The 15,397-nt window shown below is 31.7% G+C and overlaps 1 protein-coding gene and 1 long non-coding RNA gene across 2 annotated transcripts in view; both read right to left on the reverse strand.

The window, feature by feature from the left end:
* LOC130826749 (uncharacterized) overlaps positions 1-951 on the reverse strand; it is a 9,528-nt gene extending 8,577 nt beyond the window's left edge. Inside the window, exons 1-2 of the mRNA XM_057692318.1 lie at positions 815-951; positions 430-675 (exon numbers count right to left, since the gene is read on the reverse strand). Of these exons, the coding sequence (XP_057548301.1) occupies positions 430-661 (232 nt within the window). The 5' untranslated portion in view covers positions 662-675; positions 815-951. The remainder of the gene's footprint in view (positions 1-429; positions 676-814) is intronic.
* Positions 952-6,346: 5,395 nt separating this feature from the next.
* LOC130827273 (uncharacterized) lies at positions 6,347-13,280 on the reverse strand. The gene is made up of 2 exons (XR_009047190.1): positions 12,024-13,280; positions 6,347-11,292 (listed from the first exon to the last, which is right to left on the reverse strand). It is a non-coding gene; the product is annotated as an uncharacterized LOC130827273 (long non-coding RNA).
* Between the last annotated feature and the right edge of the window lie 2,117 nt (positions 13,281-15,397).

Here is a 15,397-nt window from a genome sequence, read left to right on the forward strand (position 1 = left end):
ATTTGGACAAAGGATGATTTCTATAAAGAAAAAGTAAAGCAAAATCAAAAACTTTTTAGTTCACAATTTACGCACATCTCTAATCTACATTATTTTATGAAAAAATTAATCTTCTTTTTTAATTAACAACAATTTCAAATTCAAGAACCAATTACAAAGCTAGTAAATATATAATAAAATATAAATAAATGGGTATCAATTAAATGTCTTTTAGGCTACAAAAATCCCAACTTTGCATCATTTTCAGCTGAAAAATCAAAACTTAGCATCATTTAAGCTTAAAAATCCAAACTTTGTATGAACAATCTAAGCTCAAATAAACCAACTTTAAGATATAATTCAAGATATACATATTGTAGTAAAATTGCCAAAAAAAAATATAAAATAGAAAAATGAAGGATAGAATAAAAAAGAGGAGGTAGATAATACCAATGAAATAGTTTTTCATAACATCAGCAGAAGCAACTTGGCGTTCAATCTGAACCATTTGACCAATCTTTTCATCCAAAGTCATCTGAGATAATAAGTCTTTTACTCTCGCATTTACAGGCAATCTTGGGTTTTTATATTTCAATGATGTTGCTTCATTTGCTCCAATGAAGCTTGCCCATATCATGAATATTACAAAAAATATCATCTGGGTTGCTTTCTTTTTCCCCATTTCTTCCCTTAAATCTGCAAGAATGATAGGGAAAAAAAAAAACAAAAATTTAATTCAGTCAACAAACAAGTAAAGAGGCAGTAATAATAATTTTATAAATTTCTTTGAAATGTGGTTTTGATTGAAACAAATAGAGAGATTTTATTATCTTACATATTTCTTGTGTTTATTTTATTATTGAATATCAAATATCAAATGAGTATTGAACAAAACTGCGCTAAAAAGAGAAAATGTGAAACAGGGGAGAGTTGGCAATAATGTCTGTCAACAAAACCTTTTTATACGGATAAAACCGCTCAGACTTCTTGAATAGCTAAATTTTTATTTTTATTTTATTTTATTTATTTTTATCCCTCCCTTCGTTTTTAGGATGAGATATGGAGAGGGCCAGAGCAGTCGATGTAGAGGTGTTTATTCGGGTGATCGGTCGGTTTTAGACGGGTGTCATTCAATTCAGTTGTATTTTGGATTGATTATTTTTCGAATGCGTGTTACGGCGGGTCACACTAGGGTCAGGTCAGTTAGTCACGATTCAATTGAAGATCGGTTATTTGAGCTATCGGGTTAGCATCGGTTCGATATCAGTTGAAGTTCGTGTCGAGTAGTCAATCGGTCTCGGACGGTTAATAATTGGTTCGGTTTTACCGAGTACAAATCGGGTTCGGCTATTATTTTCCAATAGAATTCGGGTACGAATTACTAATTACTATAGATCCAGTCAATATCAAATTAAGTTGTTAGACATTTTTTAATTGATGATAAGATTCTCCTTAGTTAAGGCAAAATAGTTAAAATAATAATCAGTTAGTAATTATTATTTTGTTACTTTTACTTGTTTGACTGTAAATTAAAATTAAAGTTTTATCATTTTTTATCTAATTTGATTAAAAATAGTTAAATAAACATTGACCATTGATTATTAACTCTAAATGTATGAAACCATGTTTGTATAGAATTTAATTTATTAAAATTTCTATAACTTTATTAGATTAACTAATATGATGATTGAATATGAGTCGATCATACTTCTATGTTAAAAATTAATTCGAGTTTTTACTGCATTTCGATTAAAAATTCGTTTGGGTTAAGTCGGTTTAGCCGAATCAAGTTCGGTTTTGAGCATGATTCGGGTCGGGTATGACTCGGGACGGTCACTATTAGGTTCGGATAATCTCGGTTAACGGTTATATGTCGGTTATAGAAATCGGCCGCAGTTCGAGTTTGATTTTACGATTTTAGGTCGTAAATCGGTTCGGGTATAACTTTGGTTCGGATAATATCGGTTCAATAAACCTAAAAGAGAAACATATTTTTCGGATCTGTTAACTTTCGGTTTCGATTCGGATTTTCGAGTCGGGTCAGATTTGAACAGCTCTACAACTATCTCATATTTACTCAACTTTACAATTAAATCCGATTTTCACCCGACTTCAAAATGAATTTAAAACTATGTAAAAGCCGCAAGTTTAATTTTTGAATTGGCCTAAACACCAAATCTAAAATCAACCCGATAATTCGAAGAACTAGTCTTGTGAGAGACCTTCTCTTGATCGGTAAAACAACCTCAAAACAAGAAACTCTTATGCTAATAATTTGTATTATTAAGCTCAGTTACAGCACTACGTTAGCCTCCCACCCTTGTTTTCTTATTCTATTAGTCATAAGGTGGCTCTAATACCATAAAAAGCAAATAAAGAATGTAGGCAAATGAAGAGAGAACTAGAGAAGAAGGTTTATAGCTAATAAATCCAATTCTTGAAATTAATCTTTTAAGTTTTTAAATAGATTTTTTTAATTTCAATATTGATAAAAGAAAGTAATTAGGTAAATCTTATAAGATGCATCTCACAAATGATATGATCTCACCCAAATTCTTTGGCACTAGAATAGAAACAACTTTCCATTGTGATAATTAAATACTTTCAAATTTTTATAACAGAAAAAAGAATATGCATATGTATATCAAGATGTAATGCCAACTAGTTCACTGGATTCGAATTGAGTAATGAATAAGCAAAATGCTATCTTTTCTCTCATGAAATATTTCACAATTTTTTTTAGTTTGTTTCTAAATTTGTCTCATTTTAATTTTTATCATGATCATTATTATTTATTCTATAATATTAAATTTTTATTTTCTTATTTAACTTATTTTTCTATTTCATTCATACAATTTTCAACTTTTCTATAAAATACTAATTTATTCACTTTTCTTGATTTTTACACCAAACTTGCATTTGGTTTGTGACCCACAAATAGTTCCTTTTTATCTATCATCTATCAATCAACTTGCATGAGGTTGGTTAGGTGAAGGGATCATCAATGAAAGTATTAGGAAAATTTGAAATAGATAAGTCAAATTATTAAAAAAAAAAAAAAAGAAAAATCATAGAATAAGATTGAAATCAACTTATTTTCAAAAGTAAGCGCCTAATTCCCAAACCTGACGTGTGGGTCTACTCGCACTTACTAACTGCGAACAAAGGGTTTGATTAAAAAAACAAAGGAGTTGTTCACACTTACTAACTGCGAACAATGTTGTTGGCTTTTTTTTTTTTTTTTACCAAATCAGCTATTCGCAGTTACTAACTGCGAACAACTTGGTTGATTTTTTTGACCAGTTTGCCTCTGTTCACAGTTAGTAACTGCGAACAGAATCGAACCTGAGGTCTGGAGCTGGAGGCGCTTACATTTGAAAATAAGTTGTTTTTGATCTTATTCTATGATTTTTTTAAATAATTTGGCTTATCCATTTCAAATTTTCAAAGTGTTAGTACTATGACTTAATGAGCACGAGACTTTGCAATATGTGCACCAAGATTTGTCAAATGGATTGATACTAAATGAGTATTCATCTTTTTATGGTTTTTTAATGCTAAGTATTAGGCCGTGAAAAATTTGTCACATAATCTCACTATGACTAACTCGTGTATGTAGACACAGGACACACTGGGGCTCAGGCCTACAAACCCACAAGTTAAGAGCGTTGACTTGCACATATACTTGATGTGGTTCATTGTTTTCCAAAACTACATGGTAGTGAAAGGATTAGCTCACCCAATATATATGCAAGCCGACAACGCACTATTTCAACGATGTGAAATCTTGTCTTACATGTAAATCATTTCTAACAATAAGATTTTCAAATATGGTTAATTACTGTAGAAACTGTTAGATATGGTGAACAACTACAAGAGGGGGGGGGGGGGGGGGGGGGGGTATTGTTGTTGTAATAAGTTTAAGTGTTTTAGCCCTGTTTTTGCGGAATTAAAACTTAAACTTAAAACGAAAAAGTAAAAGAGACAACACAATTTTACGTGGAAACCTTCTAGGCCTAAATAGAAGGAAAAACCACGACCCCTTGGGATTTCAAAACTCTCCAATATGTTTTAGACAATTAGTTACAATTACATAAAACAAAAATATTTCTTGTTAATATCAATCTCACGTATGGACTCTTAGGCTCTTTTTCGCATTTTTTTGGCCACCAATTTCGGTTGAATCAAGTTCCCTTTATATAGGAACTCAAATAGCTAGTAAAAAGGAATAACTTACCCATCACTTCCTTATTCCTAAGATTAAGGAGAATTAAGTTGATCTTAGATCTAAAGATTAAAAACCCACGGTTAATTCTTTATTAAAAGATAAATAGGTGGAAGCTTGATTTTCAAGTAAAAAGCCACGGTTTATTATTCCTAAGAAGATGCAAAGTAGTTTTTCACTTAATTAGATCCAAAAACACAAGCCTTTTTTTAAGGAGAAAAATAAGGAGAGAAATATTTCACTCTTTTTTTGAAAGTACACGATTATTTTAAGGTGGTTATAAAATATTTTGCGAATTAACTTATTTATTAAATAATGCAACAAATTAATTTTAACTAATACATCTACTAAAAAATCAGAAAATAAAATTAACAGAAATTCCAGTTGATGTAAATTCTCCAGACTCCAGTCTGGGAACAAAGCACTGTCTCCATTTTTCAGTGACGACAGACATCAAACTTGGGAACAGTACACCTCCTGTCTATATTCGACATCCTAAATAATAAACCTTATCTAATTTCCTTGGATACATTTGACATGTACAATGTTCATAGACTAAGTCATAAGCACTATCAACGATTTATATCAAGACCAGATATCGACCTGCATACAATCTCTAAAATACATTTGTTTATATAAAGTGTAGTCATCATCAAAACCTAAGAGAGCCAACAAATTCCCCCGTTTTGATGATGACAAACTTTTAAACAATTTTAAACAAAATAGAGTAAAACCAAAGTCATAAACCATGCCAGAGATTGAAGCTACTCTACATAACTTATTAAATCAATTCATTACAATATAATTTACCAAGCATATATAACAAAACAGATTACTCCAATTATTAAAGACAATATACGCATAATCAGAGCATTCAAATTAATTCATAGAAGTTCATTGCTTATGTCTTTAAAATAAACCTAAAACTAAATAACATAAATTACTAAGATACTTAGTGTTACCAATTTAGAATAGATAGAATTGTAACTGAAATTAAACTTAAGCATAGCTAGAGCATAATAAACAATAATTTATTTTATTAGAGCAGATATTCAAAGCATACATCATAAATCAAATATAAATATATTAAAGCACAAAAGCTTGAACATAATATTATCAAATCATCAGAGCATATATATAATTCCTTATTATTGCACTATAACTGTTTCAACAAGTTTCAATTTCAGAGCATTGCATTTAAAGTATGTTGATCAGAGCATGTAACTCAGAATTTCAGAGCTTATCAGAACATCAGAGCATGTATATGTTGATCATTCAGAGCAATTATTAGAGCATCAGAGCATGCTACTTTCCTTAGGCAAACCAATAAGAGAGTTTTAAACTAAGTTATAATTCCAGCATACCTTTTAAGTTTGTGCAAATATTCCCCCTTTTGACTTCATTCAAAAAGGAGAGGAGCTTTCATACCACAGCACTAACTATATAAGTATATCAATTAAAAAGATAAGCAAGTAGAAGTAGTGATGAAAAGCAAATATTGAAAGATGCAATCAAAATATGCAACAGTTTAAGTGTCACTGACCATTGTAGCAGCAGTTAAAAAGAAATTGTATCAAATTACATCATGTATCCATATTGGTACACCCAAAAATATTATGATAAATTATTTTTTTGATAGAGTGAAGCATCATGAGAGAAATACAGTAAGGAGATGGATCAAACATCAGGTTCATCTTCGTCTACATACTCAGTTTGCACCTCCACTGTGTCAAGCCTTGCACTGAGACGAGTCTCCATTTTGTAAGCTGATCAGAGAGTGATGTAAAGATGAGCGCGCTACATCTTGGAAAGAATGAAATTGAGACTGAAGAACCTGCAATTTATCAAGGATAGGATCGGCAGAAACTGAGGGATTAGCAAAATCAGTGAAACCAAGACCTGGTTAGTTAGGTGTGGTGGTTGGTGGTGTTGTACAAGGAATAGGTGAAGGTGGTGATGGAATGTGTGGTGAAGGTGGTGCATCAGGTTTTGGTGAAAGAGGAGTTGATTGTTCAGGCTCACAGAAGGTGTGTGTGGAGGAGTCATCATCTAAACTAACAACAGGACGCTTCCTTTTTGAAGCAAGCCTAATACTTTTTCTTTGTTTGACAAAGAGCTTCTTCTTTGTTGGAATCCTGACTTCCTCATCACTAGAAGTATCATCATATGGGTTCTCACCTTCCTTTTCTTTTGAAATTTCCCCCTTACTTGTAGCTTCTTCTTATTCCCCTTTTGAAACAACCTCGGCCTCATCATTTGTGGCAGTGGGAACAGGCTACTGATCCTCTTCTTTTTCTTATTCTTTTTCATCTTCTTTTTCTTTTCCCTCATCCTGTTCTTTTTATTTTCCTTCATCCTTATCTTCTTCTGAATTTTTTTCCTCTACATCCTCGTTGGAAATTTCCTCCAGAATCCCTTTTTCTGAAACTCTTAGGTACAAATTGTTAAGGCATTTGACACCTGTGTTTTTTATTGGGACTCATGGGGAACTGTAGGCTGTCCAACGAGACTCCAAACTTCTTGAAAATCCATGTTAATAAACCTCCGTATCCTACCATAAACTTCTTCTTTATACAGTTAGATATATGTGAGATCATCAAGGAAGAAAAATTGATTTTGATGTGATTGGCTAAACAATAGATTAAAGTTGCATCACGAAGATTTACTTCGCTACGTTTTGAGTTGCGTGGCAAAATGAATCTTCGAAAAATGTTGTAGAGTAATTTATGCAGTGGGGACAGAGTATGGTGACTGATTCTTCCTCTCTTTTCATTTATCCCTAAAACTTTAGCACAGTTTTCTCATTGATCCCTGAGAAAACAATATTTGTACTAACATGATACGTGTTAAACCCTACAGCAGGAACTTCAAACCATTCTCCAAGCATTACACAATTAAACTCGATTTTGATTTCTTTAACATACTCCATTTTCAATTGAAAAGTTCGAAATAAATTCACGCATAAGATTGGGATAGAGTGGGTTACAGCAAAAATCTGTCATAAGGGTTTCCCAATTTAGATTCTTAATAATGGCGTGCAATTTAGGAAAGGGAGTAGTGTTATACCAGTATTTATCGAGCCCAAATCCTACTGACATCTCTTTGGAGATTTCTTTTGGACTATTTGGATCGAAAGTCTTGACTTTCTTTGTTGGTCTAGATGATGATCTCTTTTGATCCACCATGCATGGTTGAGGAGCTTGGTGGGTCAGATTGTTTGGGTTTAGTTGAGGAGGATAATGGTGCAGTAATCATCGATGATAGATGTATTAGTTTTCTTGGATAAGGAGGTAGCTTTTGGTGTTTGAGTAAAGACGGTGAAGAACATTGTGGAAACTGTGTTTGAGGAAGATGAATGAGAGTGACGGTTTTAGAGTAGGTAAAGTGGGTAAAGTTATGTGAGGGTCGTTTAAAATGAGTGATTTGACGTGAGAGTGTAAGTGGGTAGTATTATAAGTTGTGAAAGGATGGTTATTGGAGAGTTAAACTACAATTAATTTAATTAAATGTATGTGTGAACAAGGAGGATGATGAATGGTTAGTGGATAGATTCATGGAATTGGTTGTTAGTAACGGTTTTTTGATCCGACCCTCATTAACAATTTATTTTATGTTGACCATCTATATAAAATAATGATGCTAAAAAATTGAAGAAAAAATATGATGATGTCCTCGTTTGTTTTAATTTGAAGACTATTATTTATTAAACAAATGCTGCTATGATATGATCAATTTAAACATGCATTCAAGAACGCAAACACAGCACGTACTTTAAATAATTGCATACCTGAACCTTTCAATGATTAATTTCTTAACCAGGGTTTTTGTGGATGAGTCAACCTTCCAATTTTTATTTTGGTTTGAGGAGAATGCTTACCATTAACTTTAGTGGAGCTTGATCATCCAAGTTCTAACCTCATCTTTTCATGTTGTTTTCTTGGAAGTGGTTTAGTCATAATGTCTGCTATTTGCTTATTAGTATTAACATGCTTAACAGTTATATTTTTATTTTCCACATTATCCTTGAGAAAATGATGTCTTATATGAATATGTTTAACTCTAGAATAATGCACGAGATCTTTAAATATACATTTGGCATTAGTATATTATCACAATAAATAGGAACACATTCAAACTTAATACCAAAGTGTCTTAGCCGTTGTTTGATCAACAGCATTTGGGAACAACAAGTTGCTGCTGCCACATATTCTGCTTCCGTAGTGGATAATGCAACGGTGTTTTGTTTCTTGGAACACCAAGACACTAAACGAGAGCCAAGGAATTGTACCATACCTGAAGTGCTTTTTCTGTTTACAAGATGTCCTGCATAATCTGCATCACTATAACTTTTCAAATCATTGACATCACTTTTCTATTATTTGTTCCCTTTAAATATCTCAGAATTCTTTTCACTGCTGTATGATGTGATTCTTTGGGATTTGATTGAAATCTGGCACATAAACCAACACTAAAAGCAATATCGAGTCTACTAGCGGTTAGATATAATAAAGAACTGATCATGCCTCTATACATAGTTTGATCAACATCAATACCATTCGAATCTTCATCTAATCTAATGTTTGTAGCCATAGGTGTGTGATTTGTTTTAGCATTGTTTAAACCATATTTCTTGAGAAGTTCTTTTATATATTTTTGTTGATGAATAAAAATTTCATTAGCTGTTTATTTAATTTGCAAGCCAAGGAAGAAATTTAATTCTCCCATCATATTCATTTCAAATTCAGTACTCATTAGGTTAGCAAATTCTTTACATAGCAACTCATTGGTAGCACCAAAAATAATATCAACATAAATTTGAACAACTAAAATATCAGAACCTCTATTCTTGAAGAATAATGTTTTGTCAATTTTACCTCTAACAAATTCATTTTCAATTAAAATCTTTGATAATCTTTCATACCATTGCCTAGGAGCTTGTTTTAGCCCATAAAGAGCTTTATCAAGCTTATAGACATGATCAGGAAAAGAAGGATTTTCATAGCCAGGGGGTTGTTCCACAAAGACTTCTTCATCAAGAAAAACAATCAAGAAAGCATATTTTACATCCATTTGATATAACTTAAAGTTCATAAAAGCAGCAAAAGAAATTAGAATTCTGATAGCATCTAACCTGGCTACAGGAGCAAATGTCTTTGTATAATCGATTCCTTCTTGTTGATTGTACCCTTTAACCACGAGCCTTGATTTGTTTCTTACTACTATTCCTTATTCATCCAATTTGTTCCTAAATACCCATTCCAGTCCAATCACCTTATTGTGTTTTGGTTTCGGTTTAAGTGCCATACTTTATTTCTTTCAAATTCATTCAATTGATCATGCATGGCAACAACCCATTCTGAATCTTTTAAAGCTTCTTCATGATTTTTTGGTTCCAATGTTGACAGGAACGCAAAGTGTGCATAGAAATTTCTCATTTGGGATCTGGTTTGTGTGGCCTTATTTAAATCACTGATGATCAAGTCAAGTGGACGAAATTTTTGATATTTCCACGGTTTGGGCACAAATTCTCTTGTAGGAACGGTTATGGAAACTACGTCACTGACTTGATTGATATTCTGCTCAGCTTCAACCTGATCATCTTGCTTATTTCTGGGAACAGCTGGATTGGGACACCGTGCTGGTCCTCATTTATCGGCTGTTCCGCTTAGTCAAGTACTTCGGTTTGTTTTTGAATTAGTAGTTCTCCGATTGCTTATTGATCTTGTTCTCTACTTACATCATCATCTTCTTCCAAATTTGCAAGACCTATTTTAAAATTATTTGTATCCTGTTCACTCATCATAAAGTTAGTTTCATAAAAAATAAAGTGACCAGATTCTTCTACACACATAGTTCTCTTATTGTAAACTCAATAAGCTTTACTGTGAGGTGAATAGCCAAGAAATACTGCTTCATCACTTCTTTCATCAAACTCTCCTAAGTTTCTTTTTCCATTAACATGAACAAAACATCTACACCCAAATACACGAAAATAGGAAATATTTGGTTTTACACCTTTAAACAGTTCATCAGGTGTTTTAGAAGTGATAGATTTGATTAGTACACGATTTAAAATATAGCATGCAGTATTGACAACCTCAGCCCAAAAATTCCTAGGAAGACCACTAGCAATTAACATGGTTCTAGCCATTTCCTCTAATGTTCTATTTTTTCTTTTTACCACACCATTTTATTGTGGTGTTTTAGGTGCAGAAAAATTATGACTTATGCCATGCTCATTACAATAATTCATATAGCTTGAATTTTAAAATTCTTTACCATGATTTGACTTGATGTGAATAAGTTGATTATTACTAGATTTTTGTATTTTATTAGCAAAAAAAATGAACTCACTAAAAGCTTCATCTTTACTTACTAAAAATAAAGTCCATGTAAATCTACTGTAATCATCAACAATAACAAAGACATATCGTTTGCCACTACGGCTTTAAATTATCATAGATCCACAAAGATCCATATGGATTAATTCAAGCGGTTTTGAGGTGGTCACCACATTCTTTGGTTTAAAGGATGACTTCACATGTTTTTCTTTGGCACAGGGATCACATACCTCATCCCTTAGGAATTTAATGGATGGCAATGCTCTTACTAGGTCTTTTGATCTTGAAGTATTAATCAAAAAGAAGCTAGCATGACCTAGACGTTTGTGCCAAAGAAAAGGGTCTTCTTCTATGACACTGAGACAAGTCAGGTTCGATTTGGAAACAGTGTTGATGTCCACAACATAGGTGTTCCCTTTTCGAATTCCTTCCAGAACAGTGTCTCCTGTGTCACTCCTAGAAATAATACATTTTTCAGAAGTGAAGTTTACAGAGTTATCTTTGTCACAGAACTGAGAAATACTTAGTAAATTATGTTTTAAATTCTCGACTAAATATACGTTATCAATTGCATGGGAACTTGACCTTCCTATTTTTCCTTTAGCGATGATTTCACCTTTCATGTTGTCACTGAAAGTCATGGTTCCCCATCATAAATTTCCAGTCAGAGAAATATTGATCTATCTCCTGTCATGTACTTGGAACACCCACTGTCGAGATACCATGAGTTGTTCCCCTCACTAGAACCTGCAAACCAAATTAATTGTTAGAATTAGGAACCCAGTTTTTCTTGGGTTGCTTGTCGATTTGACATGAATCATTTTTCTTAATCTAAATGCGATCGACATAACTTCTATTGGAGTCATCATGTTGTTCCTTTTTGGCACACTGGAATTTAGATGTTCAGTTTTTCCACAAAAGGTACAAACTTTACTACTTGGGAGATCGACATAAACCTTTTTCTTTTTATTATTCTTATTGTAACCTAGGTCTTCAGTATTTTTAGTTCTAGCATCTAGAATCCATTTGGAAATATTTTTGATTTTTCCTTTTCCTTTTGAATTTAATTCAAGTTTTAATATTTCATTTTTGGCTATGTTGGATTTTAGGTCAATTTTCAATTTTTGAAAATTAATACATAAATCATTAATGGATGTGTCGTTTAAATCCTGGTTCAAGCCTAGTAATTTATATTGAGTTAATTCAACATTAAGAATAATATTCTCCTTTTTTACTCTTTCCAATGTTTCTTTTGAAATGAGGTTTTGATCTAGCAAGTTAAAAAATATATTTTGAACATCAGATCTAAAGGTATTTAAATAGGAAACATGATCTTTACTAATCTTAAGGTCTTTTTTAATTTGGAGACATTTATCATTACTTTCTTCTAATTTGTCTTGTGTCTCCATAAGCAACTCAATTAATTTATATTTATCTAATTTAAAAAAATGGTTAGGAAATGAATTAGAAGACTTTACCTATTTTCCTTTGGACTTCTCATTCTTGCTTTCGTGTGAAGCTATGAGACATAAATTGGTTGTTTCTTCCTCTTGGGGTTTTCTGTCTCAGCTTCACTTTCGGATTCATGGCTTTACGAAAATCGGTTTTTTTGAGATGTCCTTTGGATGGTAGTCTTCCAGTTTCCCTTGCCTTTTCCTTGCCCTTTTCATTTTTCCACATAGGGCAATCTTTTATGAAGTGATCAATACTTCCACATTTGTGGCATTCAAGGTTAGATTTGGAATTGGCAGATCTTCTTTCTTTGTTGTTTCTTTGATGAAGATTTCCATCCTATTCTTCCAATATATATAGAATTTTCCATCGAACATAGGTGACCTTTGAGTTGAGTACCCTTCTTCCATTCGTTCATTCATTATCGACATCTCTAAGAACCAGGATATTGCTCTCAGGGTTTCCTGATCAAATCAGGAACAAGGCTCTAATACCAATTGTAGAAACTGCTAAAGATGGTGATTAAGTACAAGAGGGGGGGGGGGGGGGGGGTGAATTGTTGTTGTAATAAGTTTAAGTGTTTTTAGCCCTGTTTTTGCAGAATTAAAACTTAAACTTAAAACGAAAAAGTAAAAGAGACAACACAATTTTACGTGGAAACCTTCTAGGCCTAAATAGAAGGAAAAAGCCACAACCCCTCGGGATTTCAAAACTCTTCAATATGTTTTAGGCAATTAGTTACAATTACATAAAACAAATACAAACTAGGCCAATTTCTCTTTCTCTTGCTTCACTTGAAACTTCTCTCTTCTCTAGCTTCACTCGAAGCTTTCCTCTTCTCTAGCTTCACTCAAAGCTTTCTAATTCTCCCCTAAACTTACCCAAGTCTACTTACAACAATTCTCTCAAAAACCCTTTACAAAGGATAAATTTCTAAAGATAAAATTAAAGAGTTGCACAAGAAAATATTATAAATTAATTGGCAATTTTTTAAACAAAAATATTTCTTGTTTATATCAATCTCACGTATGGACTCTTAGGCTCTTCTTGGCTTTTTTTGGCTCAACAATTTCGGTTGAATCAAGTTCCCTTTATATAGGAACTCAAATAGCTAGTAAAAAGGAATAACTTATCCATTACTTTCTTATTCCTAAGATTAAGGAGAATTAAGTGGATCTTAGATCTAAAGATAAAAAACCCACGGTTAATTCTTTATTAAAAGATAAATAGGTGGAAACTTGATTTTAAAGTAAAAAGCCATGGTTTATTTTTTCTAAGAATAGGCAAAGTAGTTTTTCACTTAATTAGATCCAAAACACAAGCCTATTTTTAAAGAGAAAAATAAGGAGAGAGATATTCCACTCTTTAGAAAGTACACAGTTGTTTTAAGGTGGTTATGAAATATTTTTCCAATTAACTTATTTATTAAATAATGCAACAAATTAATTTTAACTAATACATCAACTAAAAAATCAGAAAATAAAATTAACAGAAATTTCAGCTGACGTAAATTCTCCAGACTCCAGTCTGGGAACAAAGCACTGTCTCCATTTTCCAGTAACGACAGACATACTTGGGAACAGTAGACCTTCTGTCTACATTTGACATCCTAAGTGATTTGACATGCACAATGTTCATAGACTAAGTCATAAGCACTATCAACGATCTATATCAAGACCGGATATCGACCTTCATACAATCTCTAAAATACATTTGTTTATATAAAGTGTAGTCATCATAAAAAACCTAAGAGAGGCAACAATTACTAAAATCCATTTTTCAACCATAAAATAATAATACCCAAATATTAATTCTAAAGAGTAAAGTTGGGAGAAATTAAAATTCAATATATACTAAACCATTATATGACTTGCAATAAATAAATAAAGAAATAAAAATGGTTTGCATGACTTACACCTGTCTGAGGATATGACCAGTGATAAGGGTAGTTGAAATCGTCTTATTTATATATCTTAGACTACTGATACTCTTTCGTTTACCTGTTTGTGTTTTTGTTCTTTGCCTTTGCCTTTTACATATCATTCTTTTAATTTACGTTTTTTTTCCTAGTTATTTTCATTTTATTAATTATATTTATTTTATTTATTTTTAATTTTATGATTAAGGGCCAAGCTCGTGTGATAAGATGCAAGCTTGCGAATTCAGTTTCACTCATTTCTTTTCGTTCCATGAGCGTCTCTTTCCGAGGATCTTTCTCGAGCCGATAGACTCTTTCGCCACAATCCTCCTTATGGGTATGGATTTCCGTGTTTATTCTCCAGACCCTAATTATAATTCCTATTGACGGAATACAATAGATACGATGATGATTATAATTAAAAGAGTATGTAGTATTCAAGCCTCAAGACTTAATACTTTTAACTGCATTTCATAAAAAATATCAAAAAATAAATATAAAATAATATATTAATACGAATCTAACCACATCTCACATTCATATATTTTAAAACTTTCTCATCAAAATTTATAAAAAATGAGATAACCTCACCAGAAAGTAAATATAAATTATACATCAATACAAATCTAACCACATCTCACATTCATATATGTTAAAACTTTCTTATCAAAATTTATAAAAAATGAGATGACCTCACCAGCACGCTTAAATTAACAGTAATTTAAGGTGCATGCGTTTATACTTTTGCAATTTGATACTTTTCTTGACTCGTCATTATTGCAGTAATGTAGACACATATTGTCCTCCTTGACTCATTGATTAAATAATTAAAAATATATAAATGCCTTTATTTGAATTTGCATTTCTCACTATTTATAAGATTTTTAAAGATAAATTAGACAACTAAGATAGGGATTAGGGAGTTAATATATACGGAGTTTTATCATAATTTTTTATAATGCTTCTTTAGATATATTACAGTTTAAAATCTATTTTAAAATGCTTTTAGAAAGTAAGATGAACAAAAACATGGAACAAAGAGAGTATCTAAATAATAATAATAATAATAATAATAATATAAATAATAATAATAATAATAATAATAATAATAATAATAATGCATTGTTTTATAAAATACTTTGCCAATATATCATCCTTGAGAAAGAACAATTTCATTTGTCTTCAAGTAAAATTCCAATATTATACTTCAACGTCAATCCTACTTCTGGCCATGGTTTCTTTGCATTTTTCAGTTTTGTTCTATGTGTAGGTTGTCTGCTCTCCTCTCTTAACGATATTTATAGACCATATAATTAACAATCTAATAAATTTTTTTTTAAATAATAATTGAGAAATGTTTGGGGTATCACTTCATCTTTAGAGTTAACTATAGTTTTATTTAGCTGCTAGACATTAACGGTGAATAAGATAAAAATTAAATAAATTCAATAATGTTATATTTGGAAATAATGATTTTATTTG

Source organism: Amaranthus tricolor, chromosome 11 (genome assembly GCF_026212465.1).
Source record: "Amaranthus tricolor cultivar Red isolate AtriRed21 chromosome 11, ASM2621246v1, whole genome shotgun sequence".
Classification (NCBI taxonomy): domain Eukaryota; kingdom Viridiplantae; phylum Streptophyta; class Magnoliopsida; order Caryophyllales; family Amaranthaceae; genus Amaranthus; species Amaranthus tricolor.